The 16347-nt window shown below is 34.9% G+C and overlaps 1 protein-coding gene across 2 annotated transcripts in view; it reads right to left on the bottom strand.

The window, feature by feature from the left end:
• The window catches only part of LOC145683752 (potassium voltage-gated channel protein Shaw-like), a 151290-nt gene extending 149748 nt beyond the window's left edge, over positions 1–1542 (bottom strand). For both annotated transcript variants that reach the window (XM_081755296.1, XM_081755297.1), the window contains exon 1: positions 1139–1542. In XM_081755296.1, coding sequence (XP_081611422.1) covers positions 1139–1332 — 194 coding nt within the window. In that variant the 5' untranslated portion in view covers positions 1333–1542. The remainder of the gene's footprint in view (positions 1–1138) is intronic.
• Between the last annotated feature and the right edge of the window lie 14805 nt (positions 1543–16347).

Genomic DNA, 16347 nt, shown 5'->3' with positions numbered 1-16347 from the left:
TGACTTGGGTATATGAATCCTAAAAGCTACTAGAATTATACAGCAAATACTGCTCCTACACCACGCCATATTAATCAGTTAAGCTAAACATTAGCCTGTTGTTTCCTATTTGATAACTGTTTGTGCACACATACCAGTATACATTGAGTCTAGGATATGAGTTGAACTCTATAGCATGAGAGTTTGGAACTTTTCAGAACCAAGTCAGTTTGGCTGTCAAACAACTATTGATAGTTGTTTCTGTTATTCTTCTATCTAATCGTCCCACTGTTCATTAGGTTAAACAAGACAATTAGAAATGGAAAGAACGAAAGACATTATAGTCACGCTCTGAATAGGATTTCCTCCCTTAATAAATGCCATACGTTCACCAGGCTTATGCCTTATACCACTCGCCCATACTAGCAATTTTTTTTTACTAAATAACTGATTTCACAAACGATTATTTCTACCTTCCTTCCTTGGTTTATTCGCTTTTCCTACCTTTCTACCTACATATTGAAGAAAGTCTACTGGAACATTAAAAAAATAAAAGAAAGTTAAATACAACCCTTTAGTGGGATACGACGGATTGCAAGTCGTAATTTAAAGCCAAATTCAGCTATGGCCACGAACTACAACTGGTTGAATTTAACTACTACAATTACACTGGAGTATATCTGTAACCAAGTTTTCTTCTGTGAAATAATTTAGCATCCTACTAAGAGCACATTCTCTTTCATTACAGAGAGTAGCGCAAAAATTAGTTTAAGCATACCCTTTCTTAAACATGGCATACTCACCACACCAGAATAAATCTGAGGCTTGAATTTAAAGAAAAATGAGTATAGAATTGCAAAAGTCACATGCGAGTGTGACCTTCCTTATCGTTAAAACATATCATTTGGCACTACAGTATATGTATAAAATTATTAAATATGGTAATTCCCAACTTTATTTGTAAGATCATCATCATCTCTAGCTAAACCAAATTGTTACCTTTGTCACACATTTCCCATAAACACATAATTTTAAAGAAAAGAAAAGAAATCACCAAACAATGTAATTTATATTAACAGGGATTTCACTTCAACTGTGTTATGTATACTAGTTTAAATATTATTTTGTTAGACTGTAGATTTTGTTTCCAAATACTTACCTATAATAGTTGAGAATCTGCGAAAACACGCCTGGGTGACGATCAAAGTAATATTCATTAAGAACTGGATCGTAGTTAGCAAGAGCTTCTGTAAGACGGGACAGCCTTGTGGCAGGAATTTTCTTTAACGTAGCCTTGTAAGTCTCAAACCGAACTCCTCCGACGTTTAGAATGATCCGATTTTCACCATCCATGGTGTTGTAACGCCATATCTAGCATCCACCATGTAATAGCAGTATCTCACAACTCCTCACAACTTCTCCTAACGTTTTTGTAGGGAATAAAGTCACTCATTCTTTTATTACAAATTTCATTCAGTCAGCAGAGGGTGTTGGAATAATTCCATTGTCCATTAATCACTTCTTTTGCAGTTCACAACCAAGGATGTCCACTCTATAAACAATGCTGGTTTGATCTGTAATGAAACAAATATTTAAATATTATTATAATTATATACTATTAATGTTACATAGTGCAGTTACAATAAAGTAATATATAATAATGGGGATAATATTACGAAATTTCTGAAAAAGTATTGGAATTGTACTACTTAAATCTCAAATTTTACGATTAATTGAAAACTACCATCTGTAAGAAAATCAATTGGTGACTGAGATCACATGTACAATGTTACAAACTTCATTCAGAAATATTTAGAAAACAGACTAGGATGCCCAACCAGTAAGATAGCACTGTATTCCTGAACGGAATCGTGCAGAACACACTATTCTCAGTGATTTTCGCATATGTAGTTAGTGGTTGCTTCACACGCCGTTGATTTGTGAAATGTCGTGACAATGATACGATATTGATAATTAAGATTAACAGCGTTCAAAATTTCCTGATTAGCTCTATGGGAACACCTTAATCAACATTTCGGATTGTTACACTGCATAACTCCATGAGCTCCGCAACGTGTCTGAAAGCTTGCGTCAATGGTGTTCCCAAGTCTCACGAAAATATAAGTCCAGTTGTCACTCGAAATATAGTGCAGAATCTAGATAATTTTCCGAATGAAGCTCTTTCTCTTCCAAAGGACTCCTGACATTTTTCTCAGAGAACTACCTCTACCGGCTCGTGCTCACTTCTTGGTTGGCTTTAACCTCCCTGGTGACCTGGCGATGTAACGTGCAATTGATAACTTCTTGTCACTGCAGACGCTACACTTTCTTTTGTCGTGGAATCCAATCGTTGGCTCAGGTAGTGTAGTACAAAGTACTGTAGTAACACGCGATAGCTGAATACTTCAATAAGAGCAGCCCAATATTGATACCCTGCTTCACAAGAGTAGAAGTAGATAAATGGAAGTACTTAAACTGTAAACTATAACTGCGTCACAATTTATATCTAGAGAATAACAGGATAAGAGGAGCAATTGCTACAACTTTCGCTCAATATTTATGTATAACATTGAGATTATACGTCTCGTTATGACAATATAATAAATGAACCGTTTCAAATGAATTATTATAATTACCTTTATTAGTAAATTAAGCATTTCGTTCTAGTCAGATTTTTATTACGTTATATTAATTAACGTGTGTATCATAGGAGAAGAGGGACTTAAAAGATCTCCCTAAAGAATAGCATCTCATGTGCTCCTTATGTTACAGAACTTGGCATATGAATTCTTAATTTGTGTGGCTAACCTCATGGTTATTCGTTTCCCACAGTAGTTTTACTAATTATTTTTATATCATTTAAAGTATTTTTTCTATTATGATGACGTCATGTGATTCAATACCATGGCAGGAGTAGGAATACAATCTATTCGAATTCATTTAAATTTAATTTACCATTTTTTGCAGGCTAATAAATTATCCCTATCCTCAAAGAGTTATTTGTATAATTTCGTAAATACTTTTTATTTACAACAGCTAAATAAATAGACCTCTCGAATTAAATGAAATATGAAATTATTTAACTATATATCATATGTTTCGGTGGGCGTTCCCTTGTTTATATAGTTTTAGCTCCTCTAGCACCAGAATTAGTAAATATTGCATTTAGGATTACGAACTACTTCAGCAGATTTTAAATGGACCACACATTTAAGTTTTAACGGTATGTAAAAAAATTCAAATTTTTCAATTTAAACTTCGAATTCTATATAAATAAATATACGAGCGTGTTAAACAAGTGTTTCCTTGTTTTAGGCATCAGTTATTGCCTAATATTTTACAATCTACATATTATGATGAAAAAAACTAACTAACTGAGTGTTCTATGCATAATCCATACCGCTCTGTAGCGGTAAGAAAAGAACAATACAATCACCGATATTAAGAAGTTACTTGATTGCATTTTAATGATTGATAATTATTGGTGGTGTTGACAGTATACTATTATTCAAATATAAAAATACATTTACAGTAACTTTCCCTGATATTTATATAGTGAACATAATGCTCGTATAAGGAAATTTACAGCCCCTCTTCCAAACCTGATACCGGTTGCCAGCATATTTCGTAATAGTACAACATACTAATTTTGTAATATGAATTTTGCAGTATGTTTTCTATCAGTTAAACTAACCTAATAAGCAATGTGAAACACAGAGAACTTGGTTATTTCAAAATTTTCTATAGAATATATTTTAAGAGGATGTGCATTTAGTAGTGTCCGTTTTAAATTATAATGGCACAACACCTGTGCCATGGCGTCGACCTACGGAATTTGCATTATAAGTCTCTAGTAAAGCTTTGTAGACCAGTTTTTTTTCATTCATTCAAATATGGAAGCATCATAGAATATATTTTATGGGCATTTTGCAGCCTCGCGTGCTCTGTCTCGGGCTGTGACGTCACAAACATGGACGATGGGTTTTAACCCTTTTCCGGGCTTTTTTTTTTTTTTTTTTTTTTTTTTTGTAGATATAATGCTGTGTTATGCCTATTAGAATAAGATCTCCACCAGGCGATAGGAATAATTATGTTGGTGGATTCCATTTCTTCTATGTATTTCCCATAGAATATGGGATGGGATTATTCTTCCCACGAGCCTAATTTAAAGCGGGTTTTTCCCACAGTAGAAGAATGAATATTTTTTTATATTCCATGCTGGCTGCATTGCATGAAAACTGCATGCTGGCCATCCACGAATTGCCAGAAGCAGACAGGTTCGCCGCTAGGTTCTCAGAGTTGCGATGGCCCATGGGGGAAGACAAGCTTGGAATGGGGGTAAGTCAAACAAAACATATAAGAATGAGCAATATTAATACAACATGTGCAATAATAATTAAAATATTAAAACTTTGTGGGGACACAAGGGAGGACAAGGGAAGATCTAGGGCCACTTGCCCCCTGAATCTCTTGGCGCCTTCCCTGGATACATCACCAAAATTACTATTTTCGGTATTTTAGGTAAATTTCTTTTCAGAAAACAAGAACGCAAATGGAAAGCGAATGGTATGGACCTGGGCGCCGCCAGGATTTTTACAGGGGAGGGCAACATTTTCCAGTGGGGCAAACTCCTAAAAATTGGCAATTTTGTCTCGAAAGTGCCTCAAATTGCATAACATGAGGGGTATTTAAATTTCCAGGGGAGGACAAATGCCCCCTCTTGCCCTCCCCTCCCGATGCTAATGGGTATGGATCGAATTGTATGGAAACAGAAATCAATAAAAAGTGCTCACTATTTACACGCCAGATGGTGCGCACTAACGTGTGTGCTAATCACGTCAACAGAAGCAGGCATTTGTTCTCCAAAAGAGTCATTTTCGACCTGCCTTACTACACGATAACCAATTGGGAAATGCTATTCCCACCACCCTAAAGAATGCACTTTTGACACTATGATTTTGGGAAGATATCTTCCCACGGCCCGGAAAAGAGTTTAAAAAACTGTATATTTGAGAAGTTTTTTTTTTTTTTTTTTTTCAAAAAATCCCTGACACATTACTCTTTACCCTAGAGTCATGGATTGTACCTCGTTGGTTTCGTGATGAGACAGGCTTTCGAAATGTATCATTCAAATTTCCCTATCGTGTACGAGAAGCAGGAAAATCTCGTCCAAAATGGAGCGAAATTTGAGTGGTACCATTTGAAAGGATGCCTTACGCTGAAGAAAATGAGGTATGACTCATGTTGCTAGCGAACAGACGTGTGTCAAAAAATCTCGATTTCTTTATTTTTCATTTTTTACACATTTTTGTCAATTACTTTAGTCAAGTAGCTATAATATTATCACTATTTATCCTAAATTCATGATACATACCTCGTTTTCTTTGGCATGCACCAGTCTTTCAAACGAAACCTCTCATATGTCTCTAGCGTGTACCATAGTGGAGAAAAGTTGCAAAGAAAATTAATTTTTGTCAAAAAAAAAATCATTTTTTCCCCGATTTTGGGCCTCTCTGGTCGGCCCTTGTTTCAACCCACAGAGCCCCAAAAATTTTCAATATACTACGTACCATGTGTAATAACTGTGCGAAATTTCAATGTTATATCTTGAAAAATGAGGGAAAGAAAAATATTGTCCATGTGCAAACAATACCAGCTTTCCCCTAGTGAGCAAAGGATAAACCATTTTGCACATGGGACAATATTTCTTCCCCTCTTATTTTTCAAGATATAACAATGAAACTTCGTACAGTTATTACACATCGTATGTAGTATGATTGAGATTTTTTGAGGCTCTGTGGGTTGACACAGGGGCCGGCCAGAGGGGCCCAAAATTGGGTAAAAGGGATTTTTTGACAACAAGTTTCCTTTTTTGCAAATTTTCTCCACTATGGTACATGCTAGAGACATGAGAGTGGTACCGTTTAAAAGAACGGTTCATGACAAAGAAAACGAGGTACAATTCATGTTCCCACAATGAACAGTCTTGATGATGATGAAGATAGTATAGGAATTCACTAAAAAGATATTATCAAGGAAAAATACGTAAATCGGTTGTAGCACCAAAACTGTTCATCCCAGGGCCAATCCTTGTATCCCCTCATTTTCTTCACCATAAAGCAAGGTTTTTTTTAGTAGCACTCGCATGATCGTATCCTATACCAAAGGGGTGATATTCGCGATAAAAAAAAGATTTTTTAAAAAGAAAATCTCTTTTTCCCAATTTGAGCGGAACTTTCCCGCATTTTGTACATTTTAGGGAAATTTTACGGACGCAGTAGGAAACACTGCTTTACGTGAAACAAAACGGGGTATGAACCATGATCCTACAATAAATAGTCTTGACGCAATAGATGATTGAGTGAAAGTCTACAAAATACTTTTAAAAAAGCCATAATTTAAAAGGGTTAAACGTCAAATTGAGACATAAAGTTTGTGAGAAAATGTTGATTTGCTATGTTATAAATACAGTGATTTTTTCGGCAATAAAGAAAATTTAATATAAATTTTAAAAAAAGGTAAATTGAAATTCCGACATCGAATACACGATGAGAAATTTCAATACTAATACCTTTTACATGTCTTTTCTATGGTGTTTCTTTTTCTTTTTCTTTTTTTTTTTTTTTTTTAGTATTTGTGCCGTGTTAATTATCGTTGCAGTTTGTTTGTCCATTGCCAAAAGGGAAAATAAACATGTATTCAAAGGTACACTGCATATTTACGTAACTAAACGTTAATTAACACGCATTTAGTGGTCCAGAATAGAGACCACAAATCAACTGTGTTTTTCCTGTGACACTCGGCTGCATGTGAATAGGTAGTTTTGCTGTAATTGTGAAAGAAGTGATGGAGTGTGGGGGTCTTTATTCCTTTTATTACGAAAGATCTCCCTAGAGAACAGAAAGAGAGATGTTGTTACTGTCCAAACTTCAGTTATGTGTACATGCATCCCATTTCAATACGTTTGTGTGCGTTATAATCAACGTTTGTGTTAATTTGTGGGTTTTATTTTCTGTTTGAGTGTGTCAACGACCTATATACGTGAGAAGGGTTGCCAGAACTGTTATTTCATTCATCGTATTATTATTATTATTATTATTATTTTGTTTGTTTGAGTTTAGTGTCCCTTTCAGTAGCGAGGCTATACGATACGTAAAACTACAGTATAATGTGGAATTCGAAGCACATGACCTCCAGCCGGGAATCGAGCCCGGATCTTCCACACCTCTTTCTCTCAGGTTTACCGCTTTCTTGCGCATTCTCATTCCACCAATTGGCAATAATTGACGAAATTATTTAGTTTAGAAAACATAACTGTAGGGCCTACAACTAGATATCACATTTTGTTTCACAGTGCTTCCAATCCAGCTCTACTAAATCACGTTTTTTCTTTTTATTCGTAAAGGTTTCTATTTTCTTTCTTTTTCTCTATTAGTAGGTAGCGTTCTTCCCTTTATCGAGGGTGAAAACGGGAATGTTGAGGACGGACGGGAGGAGCAAGACCATCAGATGACAAACTCAAAATAATGGATTTTTTTTTTATTTCTATAAACCTAAAGGCATGTGCAATTTTGAAAACCTTACATACCAGTTCTACAATATTAAGTCTAGTAGCAAACATCCCCGATACTAGGACCTATATGAATTGATGTACTGTAAGTTGAACGTAATGATATGGATCTAAGTAAATCTTTAGAAAACCAAATTTTATAGCTCTTCAAACCTAATTTTTTCTAATCATTAAAATATTATGAATCTGAGAGACTTAAGAGGCCGTAAATAACCCAGAGTAGTAAAATTATTGTAAAGATCTTTTATTTATATTTGGCACTCAACTACAATGTATAAGCAGACTTAATGGGAGCAAAATTCATAAGCATGGAAGTCTTTGAACCACTGTTCTTCAGTTGTATTACTATGTGCAAGAAACTTCCGCGTGCCCTAATGATGATTTATCAAATATAACTCACTTTTCTTTACATATTCAAAGTGCTTGAAAGTTTCAATATGAATAAACAGTGCTGGTACATTTATTTTCAATACTTTTGTTCAATAGCATAAAATAATTAAGTTAGAAGCAAAACTATAAGTATGGGCTAACATTCTTGAACTGTGAATATTGTTACAAAGAACTGACAAGAAAATTCTTACTTCTGAAACCTGAACCTTGACGTTTCACTTGCACAGAGTTATCGTGAATTCAGACTCATGACCATTTTCTCATATCTTATCTAGTCTTTTCTGTCATGAAAGTATTATAAATATTAGCTGCAGCATACTAACCTTTGTTACTAAACATTGATTTATAAATATATTAAGAAATTCACACCGAACTAAGCTAATAGTATCTTTTCAACAGCCTTCCTAGCCTAACAAAACAAGCGGAAGAGCCAAAGAACGGAATTTCGAATATGTGCTAGGGTAAGGCGTTTTCTTTTTTTGAGTAAAACTATGAGATAAGAAGAAAATGTACGCTGATAGCAACACATCATAAAAGTCAGAAAAACACATTATTCAAACAGTGATACACTGAACCACCACCAAACACTTTGTTCATGCAATAATACTGTTTGGGTGGAACAATTGCTGACAGCGTTCGTCAGTGGTTGAAACATAGATAATTACGCTATAAAAAATATAGACCGTTGAATTTATTTGTTATTCAATAAGAAATATTATATATTATTTCTTATGCTTTTCACAGATTTCCGTAGTGAGCATATGGATAAAGCATGGATACAGTATATTTGTGCAATATACCGCTGTTCGGATAAGAGATTTTTCTCAGTATTGGACTACAAAGCAAACTATGAAAAGCTGAAGACCACCTCAGAAACATTAGTTAGTATACTAAGTAATAGTTTTTGTGCTCTAAATAATTATGCCGTCACACACAATCATAATGTCATTCTTTCATTCGTGAACTATTTTCAGAAACAAAACTGGGGATTAGGCTGATAAGAACTTAAGTGATATACACGAGTATTAAGTTGCTACAAAGACGTTAGTGTAAAATTGTTTTATGCAAAAGAGTTCGATGATACAACGCTTATTATGTTACAAGTAGCCGCCGTTAGCGTCTGTGCTACTATACACATTTTATACCACTTGATGCGTTATTTACTTGGTGTCGAAACCTAGTTATCTCGTGGATATATGGTTACTATACCACACGCGTTCCATTCCGGTAAAAGCTATATAGTTCATATTGCACGTTAAGCTGTAATCTCAAGCCTAATATGGCCTTGGGTGCTATCGAGATTCATTCCGACATTTTACAAAGTGGCTTAGAAATAAAAAGAATGATATTATAATTTATTTGTTTTATTTTCTAGAAAACAGAAATTATACTACTCACTAAATTAATGAATATGCTTGAGATGATGTTTGTACTTACTAACTTTGATAAGTTAATGAAATTATTACAAATTAAATTAAATCTTGAAGTATTACGTCCAACGGATGTGCCAGTTCGGCTAAAGGAGACGGGGATGATGAGAAGTGAATGAAATGGTGGAATGAATAAAGTGGGATGAAACGAGAGAACACCGAGAAAACCAACGAGCACAGTGTTTATCCACCACAAAGCCCACACGGCGCGAGCTGGTACCGAACCACGGACTCCAAGCTCCAGAGATGAACGCTTTACCATTAAGTCACTGCGCCCCCTTAATTATAATTGAGTGCAAGACATATCATTTCAGAAAAGATAACATATCAACAGCATAAACTATTCCACTAAATAGCATTTTCTAAGTAGTAAATACAACTAATTACATAGAGAAATTATATGATTAATTTTTACATTCCCATTTAAAAAAAAATACGGAGAAGTGAGGTGTGACTTATGATTATACAAACATCAAACGTCATAATGCTAATAAAAACTAGTTTTCTTAAAATTGGGTAGCTCAGAAAGGTCTATCATTTGTTTTTGTCAAATTTTCCATTTCTTTTGTCATAGACCTATATGACATTCGCTGCAAGTTAATGAGAATTGCTAATTTAATATAGGAAAGGGGGGCAAGAGTACGCAAATTTTAATTAAACTTATATATTTTGGTAAAAAATAGTTACAACGGAAAACTTTTACATGGAACACAAAAGTTGAACTCTCCTTTACGAAATGTGAACTCAACTTTTATATACCTCTATTCTTAGAGGAACTAGAACTCATAAAATGAAAACATTCAAATTCGTACTCTTGCCCCTATATGTGGGGCAAGAGTACGAAGTGAAAGGGGCAAGAGCACGCACCCAAAAGAGCATTAACTATTATCACAGATGAAGGTGCTTACTCCTTTACATGATGTGCATTGTTCATGCCACCATTCATGGCATCTTGCGCACTTGATCCAGTCTTCTATTGGTGGATCACTGTAGATGATATTGCATAATGGACACTCGTACACTACTTTCTCACTGACCTGAAGAGTTGTAGCTACAAATTCGGTTGTAGCTTTCCTGGTGCAAGATGATGTTTGCCTTTGCTCTTTGGAGGGCGCCGTTCTATTGCCTCTGCTTGAAAGGAGAGGATGTCAGAATCTCTGACTTCGCGAAGATCAAGATCTACTGGTTGAGTGCTTGGTAGCAGTTGGAGGAGGACTGATAACCACCAAAGGAGTGCATGATGTAGATGGTCCACATGGGCCCCTGCTTACCTCCAGTAAAGATCAGTTTACTGGTTGAAGGTTTGGTAACCGATGAACGAGCAGCCAGCAGAGAAGTGTTTGATGTGGACAATCTGCATGAGCTCCTTTTTGCTTCTAGTGAGAATCCAGTGTTACTGGTTGAAGGTTAGGTAACAGATGAATGAGAACGAGCAACCGGCAGAAGAGTATTTGAAGTGGACAGTCCGCATGAGCTCTTGCTTGCTTCTAGTGAGGATCTAGCGTTACTGTTTAAAGGTTTGGTAACAGATGGAGGAGGACGAGCAACTGGCAAAGGAGTGTTTGATCTGGATGCGCCGCATGGGCCCCTTTCTACTTCCAGTGAATCATCCGATGAACGATATTGGGCTCTATTCAGGTCTGATGCTTGATTTGTTGCTTCAGGAATGCTTTCGTCTTCAGACCTGGCTTCTACATTTAAGTCTACCACATCCACAATAGAAGGAAGAAAATCTTCTTCAGTGAACACATCTGGATTCAGTAGGACAACTCCAGATTCTTGAAGGCTGGATACCAATGGTTGCAGCTTTGTAGTAAGCCTCAGTAAACAAGCTCGCAACTTGGAATTATGTGGGATGGATGATTCCTCATCCATTTATCACACGCTGTTGAATACCAGGATTTCAGCGGGTCAAAAAAAGGAGCGATCTAATGGTTTCAAATTATGACTGGAATTTGGTGGTAAACTCAACATTACTATCCCATTTTGCCTGCAGAAATCAATCGCTTCGATTGAAATGTGAGAGGTCTGATTTTCAACAAGTAAAAACACCTTTTTCGTAACCAAATTTGATCGCACATGTTGGTGTAAATAATATAACAATTCTACGAAAAGTTGTGAGTTGATGAACCAGAATTAGATATTCCCACAGAACCTGGCGGCGAGCCATCGAATAATTCTTGTGTCATTTGTTTTGTGGTAAATATCTTGGGAATAAAGGAACCAGATGCACTCCATGAAACAGCTATATGTTAACTCCCAAATCACTAGATACAGTTTTATTCACAACTGATTTTTAGTCGATGCCAGTTTCGTACATGTTGTAGATATCCCGTGAAGAAAAGCCGTTTTGTCTTACAAGATTTTTAGACAATTAAGAAAGCATTCAACTTGTGGCTTGCTAAAACCACGAACTCTCACAAGACCAGTCTTTGAAGGCTGTTGCAAAGCAATTGTTAAATGTCTACGACGGAAAGACTCTGTCCAATCTCTTTCTGCCATTCGATTCACATGGCTAAAGGATATGGGGCAACTAGTTACGTTCAGCAAAATTGTATGCCATTCTTCTTAGATCTTTTAAAATTAATTCATAGAAGAGTTGATCCAGTAATGTGATATATTCCACTAATTCGTTCTCTATTTCTTCGGTAAATAGGCCTACTGGCTTTATTGTACCTAAAGACGTTGCAGATTCTCATTCAAAAAAAAAAAAAAAAAGGAAAAGAAAAGAAAAGAAAAATCCTTAATTCTCCTCATATCAGTAATGGGAATGTATAGGACACAAAAAAATCAGATAATATTTAGACCCTTTATAAAAATATATTTCCAAATTCAGCTTATTCCATCAGTTACAGAATGCTTGTCACCTACGAGGGTAACTTGAGAACTTCTCGACCAATCCTTGATGAAGCTACATATTGTCAAATGTTAGGTTAGCTTCATATATCTTTATAGGATCCCATACCTATCATTGGACTGATACCGCCTTATGCATAGTTGTTTTAACGTATGATTACTAAAGGACTGATGTGAGTACTACAGGAAACATGCGGTAGTCGAACTTTTTAGTATGGCACTAATCACACTTCAGAACGACTATGCATAAGGCCCATTGAAATTTCTTACTGAAGACTACTGACATTTAAGATAAAAGAGGACAAAGCATAGTATTTCTGAAACCTGAATAAAATAAGCAAGCGTAACGTTGTTCAATAACTGCAGATGTCACTATCTCACACGTTTATCTGTTTCGAAAACAAACACCACCTTAGATACTGTTATGTAAAGAATGGTATTTAGAATAAAAATGTATTCCTCGTACATAAGAAAATATCAGGTTTCTTCAGAATTCTTAACGTTAGAGGCTACATATGGGAACCAGTATTCGTAAAGTTTGCCGTCACTCTCTATTACAACGGAATCTACATTCTTTTTTGATTGTTAGTTCTAAATCAAATTGGATTCTTTTTCATAGAACAGAAGCGTACCCTTGCCCCGTAGCTATCTGCGTACCCTTGCCCCCTCACTACACAATTGACTTCCCCGTGATGTTGTACAACCAACTGTTGGAAGAAAGTCAATTTACTCTATCCTGTCAAACAATGGATATGTTAGAAACTAACGCGTATCAGCACTTTGAAATCGTTATAAAATTGTGTAAGTTATTTATTAACTACTTATGTCCCAATATTATATCAAACTATTAGAAAAACAAATAATTACCTAGAAAGCTTGTAGTTTGCCGCAGCACACTCAAACTTGTTTAGGTTCTAGACGCCATTAACATCAAACTCCAGGTGGCGCATTATTGCCATACGCGAATATATTCACCTGATTTTAGGGAATCGTATCCTTACCCCCCACGTACTCTTGCCCCCCTCTACTCTACACTTTAATCTTTTATACTTTCAAACTACGGTATAAAAGTGTCGGGAGTATTATAGAAAGTCTTACGGCTGTTCATCCGTTCGTCCGTCGACAGGTATCAAATCAAGAACGGTAAGACACACCGAAAAGCTCTTTTTTTTTTTTTTTTTTTTTTTTTTTTTTTTTTTTTTTTTTGCAATGAACTCAATGCCCCAATAAGTCATTTCTCCTCTGCTAACTCTCTATGCAAACCAGAAATGGTTGGAATTAGCTTTCACCCGCTTAAGCGTTTATTGTGTGGAACAAAAATGGTAACATGTAGTAACAAATGGTTTCCTGAAAACGTTTTAGCGTATTCACGATAATATATCATAATAGTCTGCGGGGCTCTTCCAAAATCAGAAGTGGTTCAAATTTATTATTAGTAATTGTTTCGATACTGATTTCCATAAAGCAACAACTATCAAAAATCATTTTTTTAATCGATTCAGTGTGCCAGGAAAAGTTCCATCCGCTCCGTTAGCTCTCTATTCCAACTGAAAGTTGTTCAAATTAACCACTTTTGGTTTGTACGTTTATCGTTAATAAAAATGACTTTGTATACTGCTAGCATATATATATATATATATATATATATATATATATATATATATATATATATATATATATATATATATATATATATAACGCAGCAGCTGAAATATGTGGCGCGTGGTGCGGATATGCGTAAATCGATAATTGATCGATCGAGGAAAACTTCTTACGCCACTCGGTTAAAACACACATCCATTGGATTGGACAAAAAGATTGAAAGAATTATACTATATGTTTTACTATAGGCAGGATTTCTATTTACAAGCTTATGCTCTTATAAAAAATTTCAAAATGGCACTAACGAAACCACAGTACACTGTGTGGTTATAACTCCCAAACTTTAAATAGTATTTAATTAAAATGTTGTCTAAAGATAAGAGTTGTATCAATTGATAGATTTTATCAAGCTGGAGATACACACATGAGTGTAAATTTTTGTAGCTTTCCACAAAATGAAGAAAACAATGTTTATGATGTTAGAATGAATCTGACAGAGATGATAGTCTCTTCTTTTTCAAGAGTAGTTTTATTTATTTATTTATTTATGTACTCCACATGAAAATATGTAGTGTTAAGGTGCAGATTTTACCTATTGTTGTTTGATGTTTTTAAGACTGACATATATATATATATATCTCAGACTGACACAACACTCATATAGAAACGCAATACTGTTTGTGATTCATTAGAAAATAAATACATATTTTCCTCAAATGTTAGAGCAATATATGTATGTATATGGGCTTAAAAGATGAAACAAATTTGCCTGGTCAAAGATATATCTATATCTATATATATATATATATATATATATATATATATATATATATATATATTATATAAACTATTTTGTGATTATAAGTTCTCCTGTAGAAAACAAGCTGAATTACCTGTTCTTCACAAGAGGAGAATAGGCTTTTGAAAACATATTGGTATTCAGTAGTAATAAATTTCAACCACTTCAGGCTTTTGTTAAAGTATTGCGGGTTGTTAAAGTATGTGCTTTTGAAACCCCGAATATTATGCAGAAAACTGCTTTCGCCATCTAATATCATATCAATTCTCTGGTAATGCATGTTGAAACTGCAAATGGTAAATTTGAAATACTTGTTTGCTTGAATACAAGGTTAATGAGGAAAAAGAAGCTACTCTTTGGACAACGAATCGACTGCAAAACGCTGCATCTCGATATCTATTACTGCTTTTACTCTAATATCTACCGACAGACGAACAGACGGAGGGACAAAGCCGTTCTATAAGACCTCCAACACCTACGCCTTTGTGGTGGACAAACACCGTGTGCGTTTGTTTTCTTGAGGTTCTCCTGTTTCCTCCCACTTTCTTCATTATATCATTTCATTCATTTCTCATCATCACCGTCTCTTTTAGCCTAGCGGCATAAACGTGGGATGTAAAACTTAGATTTTATCTAATTTCATTTTCCAATTCTTACGCATAGCATAGTTTGAAGTCTAAAAATTGGAAGAGTAGTTTTCTTCAACGAGAGATCTTTTCTTTAAGTTTCAGAAATATGAATCTTAATTTATGTTTTATAAACAAATATTTTACTAATATCCCTAAAACATGAAAAAAAAACTCACTTTTCTTAAAAACAGTAGCTTAACTCTTAAGGGTGTTTTCTTTAAACAAAGTTGTTCAAAAACATCCTTATTTTAAAAAAAAATCATTAATAAATGTTCATTAATAACAGCCGATGGTTCAGTTTGAGATTTCTGATCTCTGGTGCGTGGGGTTCCTGTTACCATGAAATGGTCTTTGTGGTGGACAAACACCGTTAAGTGATTTTTTCTCGGTATTTTCCTGCTTCATCTCATATCCTTCATTCTTACATGTTAAAACTGGTTAGCAGTCTTTCTTTAGAGCGTTAGGAATAATGAAGAGTAAATAATGAGTTGCGTGTTCGAAATAAAAATCAGCTATGTAGTTCTAGCGGAACTACACCAGAAGTCATCTTCATGGCATAATAGACCCAGATAAACCTGCTTCTCAAACATCAACCATGAGTAGTGTAACGCATCGAGAATATTACTACATGTACCTTACTACATATTTTATAACACAATATAACATAACTATTCCACTGTCGTTAATAAACGACACATTCCGCGCTATTTAAAATTAAAGAGAATTAAATAAGAAACAGGAGTTCTGAATGAAAGGGTTAATGATATATTTGAATATCAAATATTTTTAAAGAATGACGACTTCGATACAGCAAAAATTACATGAACAAAACACATAAGTATTTGAACGTTTAATGCCAACTTTTTCAGGTAAATATTTATCGATGATTTTTAGATCAATCAATGTATATTTTCCTTCGTGATTTCTAAATTGGCCTAACAATTGATATCCTTGCTCTCTTCTGTAATTTTCAACATATCCATGCATTATAGAAGTACTAGTCTCATATCGCATGCAGCAAAAATTTTGTTTCCCACACTTAACAGAAGATTGTAGGGAAGAACCAATTAAAAAGTTGAGGAGAAACAATTC

This window comes from Thermobia domestica, chromosome 4, assembly GCF_964235325.1.
Source record: "Thermobia domestica chromosome 4, izTheDome1.hap1.1, whole genome shotgun sequence".
Lineage (NCBI taxonomy): Eukaryota > Metazoa > Arthropoda > Insecta > Zygentoma > Lepismatidae > Thermobia > Thermobia domestica.
This window is presented reverse-complemented; position numbering and strand designations above follow the sequence as displayed.